Source organism: Salvia hispanica, chromosome 2 (genome assembly GCF_029641045.1).
Source record: "Salvia hispanica isolate PSC_SH4W2 chromosome 2, Shi_PSC_v1, whole genome shotgun sequence".
In the NCBI taxonomy this organism is placed as follows: Eukaryota; Viridiplantae; Streptophyta; class Magnoliopsida; order Lamiales; family Lamiaceae; genus Salvia; species Salvia hispanica.
Window position 1 is genome coordinate 2,653,269 of NC_142693.1, and position 16,427 is coordinate 2,669,695.

General features: G+C 39.2%; 3 protein-coding genes across 4 annotated transcripts; all 3 read right to left on the reverse strand.

Moving 5' to 3' along the window:
• Positions 1–22: 22 nt before the first annotated feature.
• On the reverse strand, positions 23–3,659 carry LOC125212830 (protein yippee-like). Its single transcript, XM_089065851.1, has 6 exons — positions 3,503–3,659; positions 3,296–3,413; positions 991–1,034; positions 573–681; positions 434–489; positions 23–348 (listed from the first exon to the last, which is right to left on the reverse strand). Exons 2-6 carry the CDS (start codon positions 3,389–3,391, stop codon positions 261–263), a joined length of 393 nt encoding a protein of 130 aa, XP_088921977.1. The 5' UTR covers positions 3,392–3,413; positions 3,503–3,659; the 3' UTR covers positions 23–260.
• A 2,197-nt stretch (positions 3,660–5,856) lies between these two features.
• Positions 5,857–8,690, reverse strand: LOC125213367 (uncharacterized). The gene is made up of 8 exons (XM_048113881.2): positions 8,492–8,690; positions 7,395–7,475; positions 7,168–7,256; positions 7,013–7,087; positions 6,801–6,895; positions 6,578–6,688; positions 6,410–6,493; positions 5,857–6,240 (listed from the first exon to the last, which is right to left on the reverse strand). Exons 1-8 carry the CDS (start codon positions 8,612–8,614, stop codon positions 6,023–6,025), a joined length of 876 nt encoding a protein of 291 aa, XP_047969838.1. The 5' UTR covers positions 8,615–8,690; the 3' UTR covers positions 5,857–6,022.
• A 674-nt stretch (positions 8,691–9,364) lies between these two features.
• On the reverse strand, positions 9,365–11,458 carry LOC125206694 (uncharacterized). 2 transcript variants are annotated; one of them, XM_048105943.2, is made up of 2 exons: positions 10,232–11,458; positions 9,365–10,060 (listed from the first exon to the last, which is right to left on the reverse strand). In XM_048105943.2, the coding sequence occupies exons 1-2, from the start codon at positions 11,250–11,252 to the stop codon at positions 9,474–9,476; spliced, it is 1,608 nt and encodes a 535-aa protein (XP_047961900.1). In that variant the 5' UTR covers positions 11,253–11,458; the 3' UTR covers positions 9,365–9,473. The 2 variants fall into 2 exon arrangements, with proteins under 2 accessions (XP_047961900.1, XP_047961894.1); XM_048105937.2 differs by having other exon boundaries at positions 9,365–11,458.
• Positions 11,459–16,427: the final 4,969 nt, after the last annotated feature.

The window sequence follows — 16,427 nt, forward strand, 5'->3', positions numbered from 1 at the left end:
AAATATCACAACCCACAAGAAGTAGAAAATTAGAAAATCTCATGCCATAAATTGCAAATACTTGTCGATGTAGGGAATGAAGAACAATGCTGAAATTTGTTTCAAGTAAAATATGTACACAACAAAGTCTTTAGACACCATTATATGATACTCCATGGAAAGCTTCAAAATGAGGAATTTCTAGCAATTCAAGAATCACAAATCTTTGGAGGGCTAAAATATATACAATTGTGAGCCATAGATTTGAATCAAGACTCGAATCAGACGTCGTCCGTGTCACTGCCCCCAACGGCATGTGCCTCGTGGTTTCCCCAATAATTGCTGCCGTCTGGACCAGACATCTTGAACCTGTTCAACACAAAAACAAGGCAATTCCATCAACGATTAGACTACCTTAAACCGTAATTTTGCAGATCTAGAAGCTCGGACAGACCGCTCCAGAACAGATTTTCCTTCCTTGTACTTTTGACTCTTCTCGTGCGCCATTTCCTGGAGACAGACAATCAATCGGATTATGTGTTGGAAGACTCAAAACAAGTGCGTCTGTGATTATAAATCGTGTGGTGTATTACATATTTCCACCCAACGATCGAACCACACTGGACGCAGTATAGATCAGCCACGGTGTGAGCACCAGTTATCATCAGCCTCTCTTCTTTCTCCCCGAGAGTCACGTTTGATCTGCACGTGGATATGAGAAATTCTTTAGTCACGAATGTTTATGATACTGATAGGCATCCCGATGTACTATCTTCTATTCGTGATGAACATCTAGCCCCCCGTTTTCGACTGAACTTAAGTTTCTAATTATTGTTGAGGAGTGGCATTTAAGAAATCGTGAGATTTCATGAGTTATAAAGTCTTGAACTGGAATTGAAGATTGAAAAGAATACCACCAATGTAACTCTATGAGTTTAAGAAGTCGTATTTTCGCATTAGTGATAGATCGAAGACGGATTAGTTCAGTTAGCGAAGAATCAAGAAACTTACACCTTGTTGAAGAGGTAAGCCTTCCCATGCCTGGATTGGAAAGACTGAATGGAAAATAATACAGAAAGAAAATTAAAATCAGTCTTCGGTCCGAGAAGCCATATATTCTGATGCTTGCAAAGCTAATTTTCGGTAAACGCATTGAAAGCTTAAAGATCAGCATCCTATACATTGAATCAAGAAACATAAAAGCAATCACCCGTAAATGAACTGAAGATATCATGTTCTACAAAATTTGGGTTTTTACGTTATAAGTTTCTTCACTATCAGGAAAAAAGGATTTCAAGAAGAAATCGTGAATTTTATGTTAGTTAATAAGCAGTGACCGTGAATCAGTCTACCTAGAGAAGTACAAGAAACAAATATGGCGTCATCTTTCAACACTAAAAAAAAAAAGAAAACTAGATAGAAAAGTCAGCCCATGAATTCAACTGAACACTAAGGTAAACAAGCATTCACAAGGTAGAAACAACAACAACCACCTTCGTGTTCCATCACAAGCTGCGCAAGAAATCATATCTTATGCAAATTGATTCATCATAATCATCACCACAAAGAAGAACGCCTAAACATGGATTGTTCAAAGCTAGACAACAATTTAACAGCAGGCCTTACTTACTCACTACACAGTAAACATTCACATCTGCCAAAAATCGAGCTTAAACTGTTCATTGCAAAAGCATCACTAGATCAAATTCAATCACAATGTAGAAACAACAACAACAACAACAACAACAACCACCTTTCATGTTCCATCACAAGCCGCACAAGAAATCATATCTAATGCAAATTAATTCATCATAATCATCACCCGAGGATCTTCCCGCACACTCAAATCATACAATACAGCATATGCCAAACAAGAAGAATGCCTAAACATGGATTGTTCAAAGCTAGACAACAATTCAACAGCAGGCCTTACTCACTCACTACACAGTAAACATTCATATCTGCCAAAAATCGAGCTTAAAATGTTCATTGCAAACTAGATCAAATTCAATCACAATGTAGAAACAACAACAACAACCCCCTTTCATGTTCCATCATAAGCCGCACAAGAAATCATATCTAATGCAAATTAATTCATCATAATCATCACCCGAGGATCTTCCCGCACACTCAAATCATACAATACAGCATATGCCAAACAAGAAGAATGCCTAAACATGGATTGTTCAAAGCTAGACAACAATTCAACAGCAGGCCTTACTCACTCACTACACAGTAAACATTCATATCTGCCAAAAATCGAGCTTAAAATGTTCATTGCAAACTAGATCAAATTCAATCACAATGTAGAAACAACAACAACAACCCCCTTTCATGTTCCATCATAAGCCGCACAAGAAATCATATCTAATGCAAATTAATTCATCATAATCATCACCCGAGGATCTTCCCGCACACTCAAATCATACAATACAGCATATGCCAAACAAGAAGAATGCCTAAACATGGATTGTTCAAAGCTAGACAACAATTCAACAGCAGGCCTTACTCACTCACTACACAGTAAACATTCATATCTGCCAAAAATCGAGCTTAAAATGTTCATTGCAAACTAGATCAAATTCAATCACAATGTAGAAACAACAACAACAACCCCCTTTCATGTTCCATCATAAGCCGCACAAGAAATCATATCTAATGCAAATTAATTCATCATAATCATCACCCGAGGATCTTCCCGCACACTCAAATCATACAATACAGCATATGCCAAACAAGAAGAATGCCTAAACATGGATTGTTCAAAGCTAGACAACAATTCAACAGCAGGCCTTACTCACTCACTACACAGTAAACATTCATATCTGCCAAAAATCGAGCTTAAAATGTTCATTGCAAACTAGATCAAATTCAATCACAATGTAGAAACAACAACAACAACCCCCTTTCATGTTCCATCATAAGCCGCACAAGAAATCATATCTAATGCAAATTAATTCATCATAATCATCACCCGAGGATCTCCCCGCACACTCAATTCATACAGCACAGCATATGCCAAACAAGAAGAATGCCTAAACATGGATTGTCCAAAGCTATACAACAATTCAACAGCAGGCCTCACTCACTACACAATAAACACTCATATCTGCAAACAATCAGAGCTCAAATTCAACCAAACACCCCCAAAAAAGAGTAGATCCTCAGCAATTCAGCATAAAGAAACACCACAACACATATTTTCCAAAGTCGAGAAACACTGAGAACATTCATCAAAAACAACAAATTGAACACCAATCTTCACCAAGTAAAGCGGCAAGACTGAATCTTGAAAGGGGGGAAAGCACAAACACACCTTGGAGACGATGTCCTCACTGACAGCGAGGTGGGTCCCACAGTACTTGCAGCTGTAGACCTTCCCTTCAAGATTCAGCACAAAAACCCTCCCCATTTCTCAATCTAATTCCGATTCTCTCCACCAAACAATTGAAACACAAACAATTCAGAATCATAAATAAATTGATTGATTGATTGATTGATTGATTAATTAAAAGGTGCTTACCTCAAGATTCAATGAAGCCAAGTGTGGACAGGAAAAGCTCAGAATGTGGGCTAAGAGAAAGGAATGGCATCAGCTATATAATCTTGAATTGAAGATGATTAGTCCATAACACTCATCGATATACCGTGGAAACACATCGACACAATTATTAATTAATTAATTAATTAATTAATCAATTTATTTTCTCTCACTAAAGTGGGCTCACAAGTCACACCTATCGCAACATAATTTGCTGAAATTTTGCGATCCATAGATTAAGCTTTTACTAGTTCTATTCTTTGTCAATTATTTCGGAAATTGACATAAAATAGTTGAAATAATTAGAGAAAAATTTACTAAAATTAAAAAGTGATTAATATTAAAAAGCAGTACTATTAATTTAACGACTTAATATAATTTTAAGTTGTAAATAATTTTTCCATAGTTTTATACTCACTTTGTCCCCATTAGGAGTCACACTTCCATTTCTGCACTGGTTTTATAAAAATGATAATAAATAGTTAAAGTAGAGAAATGATAAAGTAAGAGAGAATAATGTAGAGAAATTTTCTCTACATTATTCTCTCTTACTTTATCATTTCTCTACTTTAACTATTTATTATCATTTTTATAAAACCAGTGCAGAAATGGAAGTGTGACTCCTAATGGGGGACGGAGGAAGTATATTACTCCCTCCGTCCCGCTTTAGGAGTCCCGGTTGATCAATTTTGGGCGTCCCATTTTAGGATACCCGGTTGAAATAAATTAATAAAAAATGTCCACAAAGTGTTAAAAGTGGGTCCCAACATCCACTACAACTAATAAAAAAGTGTTAAAAGTGGGTCTCAATATCCACTATAACATTTATTTATTGGACACTCAATTAAAAGTGGATCCCAACATCCACTATAATATTTATTTATTACACACTCAAACACCTTTTTTCTTAAAACATGTGCCCGACTCAACCAGGATTCCTAAAACGGGACGGAGAGAATATTAATTTAGTTTTTTAATTCATTCTAAAATTTTTAAAGTAGTTTAGTATTGATGGTAGAACTCAATAATTGTATTATACTAGTACTTTGTATAAAAATAAATATTAACATCATGATTGGATGAAAACAAATTGAACAAAACCAAATTGAACAAAACTACTCCTCCTCGAGCGCGGGGTTCATAAAAGTGCATCACGAATATGTCTTCGACAATGCTATCTGTTGAAAAGTAAAATGCGGAAAATAAAACAAAAGAAATCTTGAAGACTATATTGTGATTGATTTGAATTTTTTTTTGAGATATATTCCACGTCTCTATTTATAGGACTAGAGAAGTAAAGTGTCTAGGAACTTATAAACTTGGGACTCTACCATAATAATGATATATTCTCTTAAGACCCTAAAGTTCTTTCCCACAATCTTAAGACTCTCGTATTATATTTCCAACACTATCTCTGGGAACAACATGTATTGATCCAAATTGCAATGGTACAATTTTAGGTGACAAGGTGCACTGCTCTAGATCTCGATGATACCGTCTCTGGGGACAATTCGCATTGCTCCAGGTCTTAACGATACCATCTCGAGAATGGTGCACTGCTCCAACTTTTGAAGGTACCTTCTCGGGAGACCAGGTGCACCGCTCCATATCCCGACGATACCATACCGGGAGACCAGGCGTGGTACTGGTGTTGCGCCTTGTCAACATCCTAAGTAGATCATAGCGAGTCCACCACTTCCCCAACACGAACCGATACATGACCTCCGGTGATGGCGATGGCGCCGGCGGCTCGGACACCTCAGCATCTTGATTGTTTGAGTTGATCTCGTTGACGATTAGTTGATTCAATTCCTCCCATGCATCCACATCTATATCATTGCTAGCCATGATCAAATATGCCTCTTGTAAATTACAAATATATAAATTGAGACTTGTTGGAGGACATTTTATCTCTAATATGGACATATATATATATATAGGAGATTTTGTTGAATTTTGATTGGACTAATTATCCTTTCCCTAATCAATTAGTATTAGAGCCTCATTGTGATGTTGTTTTATTTTTTTAATCAATATAGTATTAGAACATTATTATAATAAATATTTGTTACACGTATTAAATAATTTTAAATATTAAATATATGAGCATAATAGACCCGAAGATATATCTTTTGTTTTCGCACGGGAGTTATTTTGAATTTATTAATTATATCCCTATATTATACTATATCTTTATGCTTTTTCATGTTAAGCTATTATTAACTTTAATTTGTTTAATTAGATTACATGATGATTTCATGTTAGGGCCTTTTCTGTATTTAGAGAAAATATGAAAAATTATCTGATTCTTAATTATAAGAAAATAGAGAAAGTGGTTTCGAAAAAGTAAACATACATGAAAATATACAAAATATAATTTGTACTAGCAAATTACAACAAAATAAGTTCCTACACTAAAAGTTCCATTGTATATATATATATATATATACCTTCATAACAAGTTATACTAGTAAAACTGGAGCAAGCCAATCCTTGGTCTAACTATTCTTGATCACCCCGGCCCCTTCCACCGTAGCTCCGGCCTCTTCCGCCTCCGTAGCCATAGCCGTAGCCACGGCCTCTTCCTCCACCATAGCCGTACCCCCAGCCTCCTCGTTCACCGCCATAGCCGTAGCCGTACCCTCGGCCTCTTCCTCCGCCATAGCTGTAACCTCGGCCTCTTCCTCGACCATCACCTCTGCCTCTTTGGTATCCGGCCCCTGCCAACGGAAAGTAAAAGCAATCAAGTCGATCAGGCTCATCTTTGACACGTTTAAATGTGATGTAACGAAAATTATGATGATCGAAATCAAGAAAGGCTTCGTTTTGGGGTATATTGACAACAGAACTAAAATAGGACACTGCCGACAAGATGTGATACAAACTTACCACGGTATCCCCAGTTTCCGCCTCTGCCTCCACCTCCGCCTCGTTGCCCTCCACCTCCCCAATAATAATATCCCTCGCTATTCTCTGCAAGTAGAATAGATTAGTGAAGAGAACTTCGAAGCGAAGATATTACACTAAAATCAAGGGCACTACATTGAAAAACAGCACCTTGATAATCACCATACCAACCCCTCCCTCGACCATGGCCTCTGCCTCTGCCTCTACCACGACCTCTGCCTCGGTCTCCACCTCTACCTTGCAAGCGGCCTCCACCGTTATCTACACATCATAAATTGCATTAAGAATTTTTATTATTGAAGTTCAGCATTTCTAGTTGAGACGATCATAGACTTGGGACACATAGACGGCTCAATCAAAGAAATCAAGCTACCTTCACCGACAGGTGTGGAAGAAACGATAGATTGTTTATTGTCCAGCTCTTGCTGATTTGCGCCTTCTGCCTGCTTCATAGTTGGAGCTTGGTACCTACAAACACGCAATCCCGTTGTCTGAGGTACGGAACAAAGAATTTAACTCAAAAGTAACAAATACACAAGGAAAAAGGTGCATCTTCAATGATCAAAAGATACGTCTTCGGTTTACCCTGGAGAGGTCTTGTTCAGCTCAATAGTTGATAAAGCAATACTAATCAGGGAGACCTGCCGTTTCATCTCCAACCTGCAATATTCGGGCATCAACAAAACTTCATACGGAAACATGTTTTCTGAAATTTTAACCAACTGATTGCAAGAACTCACGGATTCAAGCCCTCTTCGATGGGCTCATAGGCATCAGTTATAGTTGTAGAGCTAGTTGATATGTTTTGATGTAATCCGGGAATTCTATTCTGCATTTATTCACAAATATAAATGTCAAATATGGATATGTGTTTCTCACATCTTGTTGGTTAAATGAGAATTATTTTATGAGTGTATAAATAACAGCCACTAGATTAAGCAGAAAACGAATATCTAAATTAAAGGACCTTGATAATCTCTCCAATAGCCACGGCCTTACTAATAGCCTGCCCCATCGCCTTCAATACGACCTCCTTCTCGTTCTTTTCCTGAACATAGAAGTAGAGATCATAACCAGTCTCTAGAAACCAACGAGATGAAATTAGACGAACAACAAAAATGGCAAATTTGCAGAACAACAAACAGACGACTCTTGTGTCAACACCGAGCATCAACTCTCGAATGCATAATGTCTAGAAACAAAACTCCTACAAAGAGACTCTTCCTGGTTTCCAGTTTCTACTAAAGCTTGAGCTCACCAACCCAAAAAAAAAACATTTTTTCCGAGAAAGAGAGCATAACAAGAACTCTAAGGCTTTCGATGGTCTTAATGTATACTAATCCTCTGTTCTTTATCGCCTCAACTCTTACCCCGAAACCACTTAACCTCTTATTAGCAATTAACAAACAAGATCACGGGTTTCACTCATCGCCCTCTACATTTTCCTTATCCGGAAATACAACCCATATTCAAAGCGTGTATGAACTATGAAGTTATACCCTCCTCGAAGCTCTCACGCTCAACCACACCAAGAATCGACTCTCCGCCCAACTATTACCAAACCCCTAAAATCAAGAACAAGTGAACAACACAACACCAGCTTCACTGGCTCCACAACTCATACATAGAATCATAAGACAGAATTCAGGATCATAGCTAACATACACATTCCAAACACAAACAAAACTCTAACGCTCTCACGCTCAACGCCACTAAGAATCGACTCTCCGGCCATCTATTCCCAAACCCTTAAAATCAAGAACAAGTGAACAACACAACACCAATTTCACTGGCTCCACAACTCATACATAGAATCATAAGCCAGAATTCAGGATCACAGCTAACATACACATTCAAAACACAAACAAAACTATCCCAAATTCCTCACAAACTCCGCAAGACTCCACCTTTAACACCTGAAATTCCAATTTCCATCCCAAACCAAGCAAATATCTTCACACACACATCAAGACTCGACCTTTTCCTCATACAAATCGCTATGAACAGTTCAATTTCAGCAATCTCTCATAAAATTTGCAGAAACGAAAAACAAAAATGAAAAACCTGGAACAGGGAAGTTGCGTAAGTGACGTAATTGCGGATGAGGCCCTGAGCCGTGACGCGGATTTCATTTTCGTTGGCGGGTTGCTCCGGTTTGGGCTTCACCACCCTCTGGTATCGCTCCATTCACTCTCACTGCGTGCTCACTGTGTGTTTCTGGAGGGTTCTTTTAGCTTCTATGAGAAGAGAAATAGCGGCAAATGAAATTTGTTGAGGCGACTGCTTTAAGGGGTTGTACTCCGAGGTCCAACTGTTTTAAGCGGTTGAAATAGTATATGAACTCTTTATGGTAAATTTGTTAAAAAATAAAATTAAAATCCAAAATCGGGTCTGGATACCTGATTTTTCAGGACTGGATACCCGAGTCGGGTATCTGGGTACCCGAAATTATTTTCGGATCGGGTATTAGATTTTGGGAAATTCGGAATCGGGTACCCGAAATTTTCGGATCGAGTATCCGATTTGACAGGCCTATTAATTCGTTTAATTTTTTTTTTGGCTGTTGTAATTATTTAGGAAAAGTTTATTTTTTTCAAATTATTAGGAGATAATTATAATTTCATTGGGTATATCTCTGAATCAATCTTAAAATATGTAATATATCATAAATCTTTCAAATCAAGTCCCATTTGATTATAAATATTAAAATATAATACGATGAATTAAGTAAAGAAATTATTTAAATATCACTAAAATCAGTCTAAATAAATAGGTTTGGCCCAAACTCAAATTAATAACGTGAATAACAATTTTTAATCGAGTAAAATCAAATCAATTAGATAACATTTCTCTAACTCTAAATGGACATTTCATGAATAAATTTCATTCTAAGCATATGTCAAGATGATAGTTATATGAAGATGAACATTGCCAAAATTATTCTAATTCCCATCTGTATTAAATCAATCACTAACTCTACTCCAACTAATTCTAACAAAGAACAATCAATCAGTAACTTTGATCAGCAAAAGCCAAACAAAAAAAGTCATTCATTTCTCAATTGTGGCACAACTTTCTTCATAATTTCCAACAGATTATCATCCACATCTGCTTCCCCCAGCTTATCCGATAGGACGGATGTAGTGCCCGGAGACGCAGAAAATCCTCGTCTGTACATTTCCTCGAAGAATGGCACCGCCTTGTGAAGCTCGTTTCTCTTTGCAAAACTGCTTATGATCGCGTTGTAGGTCACACGATTAGGTGGGATTCCCTTCTCCTCCATTTCAAGAAGCAGAGCCTTCCCCTCCTCATCACGCCCTTCTTGGTAAAGAGAGCCGATAATAGTGGTATACGTTACCACATTCGCCTCCAAACCCTCGGATGGAAGAAGGTCTAGAAGACTCCGAGCAGCATCAAACTCCCTAACCTTGCAAAGACCGTTAATGAGGATATTATACGTCACTATATCACAAACGACACCTTTCTCCTTCATCACTCTCAGAATCGGGATCGCCTCAATAACTTGCAGATTCCCACACAAACCTTCCAATAAAATGTTATACGAATGCAAATCAGGGATCACTCGTGAAGCTTCCATGTCGTTGAAAAGCTTCCACCCTTCATCGAATCTATCTGCACCAAAAAGCCCATCCATCATGATGTTGTAAGAAGCAGTACTATGCATCAACCCAATCCGCGGAATCTCATCAAAGAGAAGCCGGGCTTCATCCACAGCTTTAATCTTGCAATATCCGTTGATCATATTGGTATAACTCATAAGGTTATGCCTTAGACCCCTCTTACCTAAGGAGTCGAATGCCTCCTTCGCCTTTTCCAGTCTCCCCCGCGAGCAATACCCGCATATAAGAGAAGTGTATGTAAATACATCAGGACCAACATTTGCTCTTACCATAAGCTGCAAAACCTCCTCAGCCTCGTCTAACTTCCCATTCTTGCACAATGCGTCTACCAAAGTATTAAAAGTGATCAAATCTAAAGGCACCCCGCAATCAACCATTTCAACTAATAACAAGTATTTCACCTCATCCCATCTACCTAGATTGCACAATCCCTGAATTATCGAATTATACGTGATAATATTGGGCGAAACGCCCTTTCCCATCATTTCCGAAACTAGCAACATTGCATCATCAACCAATCCATTCTTGCACAAACCATCAATCACAGCACTATAAGCTTTAACATTAGGCCTAACTCTAGTTTTCTCCATTACCTGAAGAAGATCACGGGCAGTTCGACTTTGCCCGTTCCTGCACAGCCCGTTCATCACGGTTAGAATCATAACATTGTTGGGCTCACACAGTTTCAAAGTCAGAATCTTTCTAAACAGCCCTTCTGCCTCACCAATCTTGTCAACTAAAACCAGCCCTTTCAAAAGAGTGCTTAAAATCGTGAGATTCGGTTCGCAGCCGAGCTTGAACAAGCTCCCCAAAATCGAAAACCCTAACTCCACTCGATGTAGAAGGCAGCAGCAATTGATTGCGATGCTCATTGAGCACAAATTCACCTCGACGCCCCATTGACGCATTTTGTCGAACATGTGGAAGGCAACTCGGTATTCCCCCAATTTAACCGCGCAGCTCAAAAGCTTGTTGTATGCAGGGACAGAAGGCTGCGGGGACATCGAAATCATCTCGCGAAACAAGCGGACGGCATCGTCTGAGCAGTGTATGCAGCTGAAATCAATCGTGGGCGTGCCCAAAAATCGCCTCTTTTCTCCATCGAGATCGCGGGAAGCTGCGGATTTGGCTGAAAATCCTCTGTGAAGACGCTGGATTGATGAATCGATGATCTTTCGCATCATATCTCTCTTCTATCTACGGGAATGAGCAGTGCTGCGGATCTGTTAATTCTGCTCCTGTTTCAACTTCTGATTCCATGTAATTCGCCTAATGTTATTCAATCAGATTTCATGTTCTATTTTTGCGTATGGATTCATGAATTTAGATTCTATACCTATTGATTTAGCTTTGCAGCTTGTGCAATGGATGAAGAAGATAGTTCAGTGAATGGAAATGTCAACAGGTAAGATCTGTGCTAACGACGTCGTTTTGGGGAAGGTGAAGATGGGCTTGTATATTGGGCTCTTTTGGTCCAATCTAAATATAGAAAGGGTTCAAAATGGGCCCAAATAATTGAGTTTAATAAATTCTGTACTAAATAAAATGTCTCATTTAATTTTTAACACAAATTTTAAGAAAAATACTGCTACTAATATAGTAGAAAAAAGTATACGAATAAAGTCTCAATTTTACGTAGAATCTGAGTGAAATAACTTAGTAAATTTTTTTAACATCGCGGTTACGGTTCCGGTTCCAAAACCGCCAGTGGTTTTTTACGGTTTCAAACCACCGTTGTTTTTGCGATTCCAATTTGAAACCGTCCAGAACCGGTGGTTCCGGCACGGTTTCAGTTCGAAAACCTTTTAAATCTGAACCGAACTACGGTTCAAAAATCGACAGTTTCGGTACAAGCAAATTTTCACGATTTCGGTTCGGAACCTTAACCGGCGGTTACGGTTTCTGTTTTAACCGCCACTTCGGTAAACCTTGGGCATATCGAATTCAAACGTGTCTAATAAGTTTTAACAAAGGAAGTATAGTATAGTATGTGACTCCATGAGCATGTGTGACATAATTCTGTTGTTCCATTATTTATAACACGTTTCTTTTTAAGATGTTCCATATAACATGCCACTTTTTAAAAACACATTTATATTATACTTGTATTTTTCGTACCACTTTATAGTGATTTAAACTCTCCTAAATACGTGTATCTAAAATAAATCTACCCTAATTAATAGTAGGACAGATGATTATTTGCTAAAAATAGAAATTATTCTCCTAAATAATGTGACCAAAGAATAGGGAGTGAGTATTTACTAAAATGGGGGATATTAATCCGATCAGCTCACTCCATTTGTGTAATTTTTTTTGTACATTTAGCAAATCAAGCTAAAGTATTTAATTCGAGCTAATTTTAGTTATTTTAAATGTAAAATAAATGTGCGACAATTAGAGGCTGCGGAAAATACGATCCAATCAATCCATCATTCACAAATCCACCACTAGAAAAAACTAAACGGAAGAAAAAAATTAAACAAAATGGCAAAACACATCTTACTACCGGCGACAATCCTCCTCCTAAATATCGCCGCCGCCGCCGCTAGCGACGGCGGCATCGACGCGGCGTGCAGGAAGGCCCCAGACGCCCGATTCTGTGCGTCGCTCCTGCAGCCGCACGCGTCCGAATCTGCGTCCGGATTTTCGGACGCGGGCGGCGCGGAGACCGGGATGGCGGCCGTGAACGCGACCCTAGGGCGCGTGGACGCGCTGCGGAAGTTCATGGTCGGCGAGGCCATGCGGGAGCAGTCGACGGCCGAGGAGCTGGACACGCTGGGCCGCTGCCTCGGCAACGTCGGCAACGGCGAGGGCGCCCTCGAGGTGGCGCTGCATACGCTCAGCGACACCCGGGGCGCCGAGAGGGACGAGGTGTCGAGGATGCTAGGTGTCGCCGCGGCGGAGCTTAGTGCGTGCGCGGAATTGCTGAAAAAGCACGCGCACGATGACGTCATTAGGAAAGCGTTTGATTTGACGGAGGATACCGTGAAGGCGTGCTTTGTTGCTCGTGCGATTTTAACTTGATTAGTAACTTTGTTCCATTGATATTTAGAAATTGAATTTTTTAGATGAGATTTTGCCCTGATTTCGATCATTTAGCTCTTGTAAAATTTTAATTTTATAATTTGATTTTTATTATATATTGCTTCGAAGAAATCTTTATTTAACACTCCTTACGAGAATAGGATAGTAAAATTATTCATGATCGACTAATTAATGATGTGCAGACTCAATTCAAACAATAAAAGAGAAGATAACAACACAATTGTGGCTTGAGCATTTTCTTTTTATAAAAATAAAAAAACTTAATTGGAAAAATGTACTCTATGTAGCCGAAATAAATAGTGAAATGAATATTTTATTAATTTATTTTGATAGAATAGTTAATAACTAGAATGTAATAATTTCAAAATATGATGATGAATTCGGATTAAAAATTATGAATGACAAGCTAAGCGCCCTAAAATCTTTTCCAAGCGAGCATCTATCCATACCTATTAGAAAATGGTCACTCACCCCTTAAAAGGCCTCATAAGGGGAGGGTTATCCTTATCCACACTTATATAGAGAAGCTAGGATCATCACCAAGTCGATGTGGGACAAGGATTTGGAGAATTTAACACGCCCCCTCACGTGTGGGCCGAAATGACACATCGGACTTCCATCACGTGGGTAGGCAAGAGAAGAGATAAAGAGATAAACCATCATCGACTTGGGCCCTGCTCTGATACCATATTAGAAATGGGCCACTCACCCCTTAAAAGGCCTCATAAAGGGGAGGGTTATCCACACTTATATAGAGAAGCTAGAATCATCACCAAGTCGATGTGAGACCAGAATTTGGAGAATTTAACAATACCTAAAATTAAAAATCTGAACAAGTACATTACTAATTTCTTTAAGCTAAAAACAAAAAGAAAAATAAACAAAATATTATACATGTATATGTACTAACTTCTTTTGTCCTAGTGACATTGCCACCCGAGTTAAAAGCATTCAGATATCTATCCAACAGAACAACATTTATAAAAATCAATCTTATCCCCGAATCTAGGGCATAAAGAGCGATTTGGAGATATCACAAGCTTGGAGCGACTCGTTCACCCCGCGCAGGGCTTCGGTCCCGGTTTTGCCGTTCTCGTCGGCCGGCGCCTCGGTGCCCACATTTTTCTGCAGCGCCGCACGGCACGTCATCAGCTCCTGGGTGGCGGTGCCGAGCTCCTTTATGGGGACGGCCTTGGCGCCGAGCTTCCGCGGCGCGTTGGCCGAGGGGGCCTCGCCGCCGCTGGGGCCGCCAATCGCCGTCCTGAGGGCCTTCTCGGCGCGGCCGACCTGGTCGATACAGTCACCGATGGCCGCCTTGAGCTCCGGGTTCGAGACGCCCTTCTGGGCCTTCCCCATCATGAAGGCCCGGACGCCCTTGACTTTGTTGAGGGTGGCGTTGACGCCGGCGAACCCCATTTGCTTGGGGTCGTTGGTGGTGAACTCGGCCGCGCTGGGCTGGAGGAAGAGATTGCAGAAGGACGGATTTTGGGTCTTCTTGCATGCCTCGTCCAGCCCAGCGCTGGGGTTCCCTGCGGACGCCGCAGGGACGAGGACGAGGACGAGGAGGAGGAGGAAGGGACACATGAGTGAGATGGATTTGCCCATTTTTGTAATTGTGAAAATTGGAAATAGTGATTGTTTGTTTTTATAGTTATGTAATCCGTTTTTTCAGCTAGGGATTGTTGCAATGCGTGTTTTACGGTGGATTGAATATATGGTGTATTTTTTGGCGCGATTTTTATTGAAAATAAATTAATTCTTTTATAGGAAAATAGAGGAACTATAATTAAGATGCAACACAACACCTTTTGAGAAAATAGATTTGTACGATTTATGCGTTCAATTTAAATCAATCCCATGATAGTTTGACGAAATTGAGATTGCAGGATTAAGTCAACTTAAGCTACAACATACTTACAGTTGAGTATGGAGTTTGAAAGGAAGAAAATTAACTAATCTTCGATAATGACAATCCAACTAGATTAGGATTAAGCTCATTCTCAATGTATCTGAAAATTATGTAGTGAATTAGAGTCATTGGTTTGGCGTCGCCTACAGACGTGTATACACATCATATCAAACTAGGTGAATAATTCCTTGAGTTTCTGTCTTTTACATTCATGATATTATTTGTGTTTATTTTCTAACATTCCAAACCGATTTAAGACATATTCCATCTGCTAACAGATGTCTCATTTTTTAATAGTTAAGAAATTGTATGCCTACATAAAAGAAAGCAGTAGAAAAAGTAAGTAGAAGGTGGTGTTCACTTGCCAAAAGTTGTAAAACTGAAATGAGAGATTTATTGACAGACATACGAAAAAGGAAAAACAGTACGAAAAAGAAAAAACAGACCATTTAATGGCTTATGCCATATCCTTCAAGGCAGGTTGGATGCATTTACAACCAAAATAAGAATTCATGGCTCAAAAATGTCGAATATCGCTACAATCATCAATTCAAGATTCAGTGGACTAAAACTATCAGTTAATAAAAAAAATTAACATAGTTACATAATATAATAGGAGTAACAAAACTATTTTAAAAGTACTATGGTCTAAGGTTACATTCAATTTCCTCAAACTAAAAAGATCCAAACGGCAAATCAAAATTTTTAAATCGAATCTAATATTATTACACATTAGCTGCAAACATGAAATGTGTCGCAAAAAACTCGTATAGCGATAAACCCCAACCGAAATAACGGATTCAAAATAACTCTAAAATCCAACAACAACAAAAAATTACTCCCTCCGTCCCGCTTTAGGAGTCCCGGTTGAGTCGGGCATATGATTTAAGAAAAAAGTGTTTATGTGTGTGTAATAAATAAATATTGTAGTAGATGTTGGGACCCACTTTTAATTGAGTGTCCAATAAATAAATGTTGTAGTGGATGTTGGGACCCACATTTAACATTTTTTTATTAGTTGTAGACTTGTAGTGGATGTTGGAATCCACTTTTAACACTTTGTAGGCATTTTATATTCATTTATCTCAACCGGGACTTCTAAAGCGGGACGCCCAAAATTGATCAACCGGGACTCCTATAACGGGACGGAGGGAGTAATTAGTAACAACAAGCACTTCTCTATATTTTTAAAAAATTAAAAATAAAAAATGACAAAAATGGTAAAAATCCACCCTCCTCGCCCTCTCGGCCCTCCTCCGAGGCTTACGCTAGTCTGGAGGAGGTATGCAGGAAGGCCCCGGACCCCCTCTTCTGCGCGAACCTCCTCCAGGCCAGTGAGATCGAGTTCGAGGGCAATGACCCCGCCAAGATGCACGCGGCCGCCTCCAAGGCCGCGGCCGAGAAA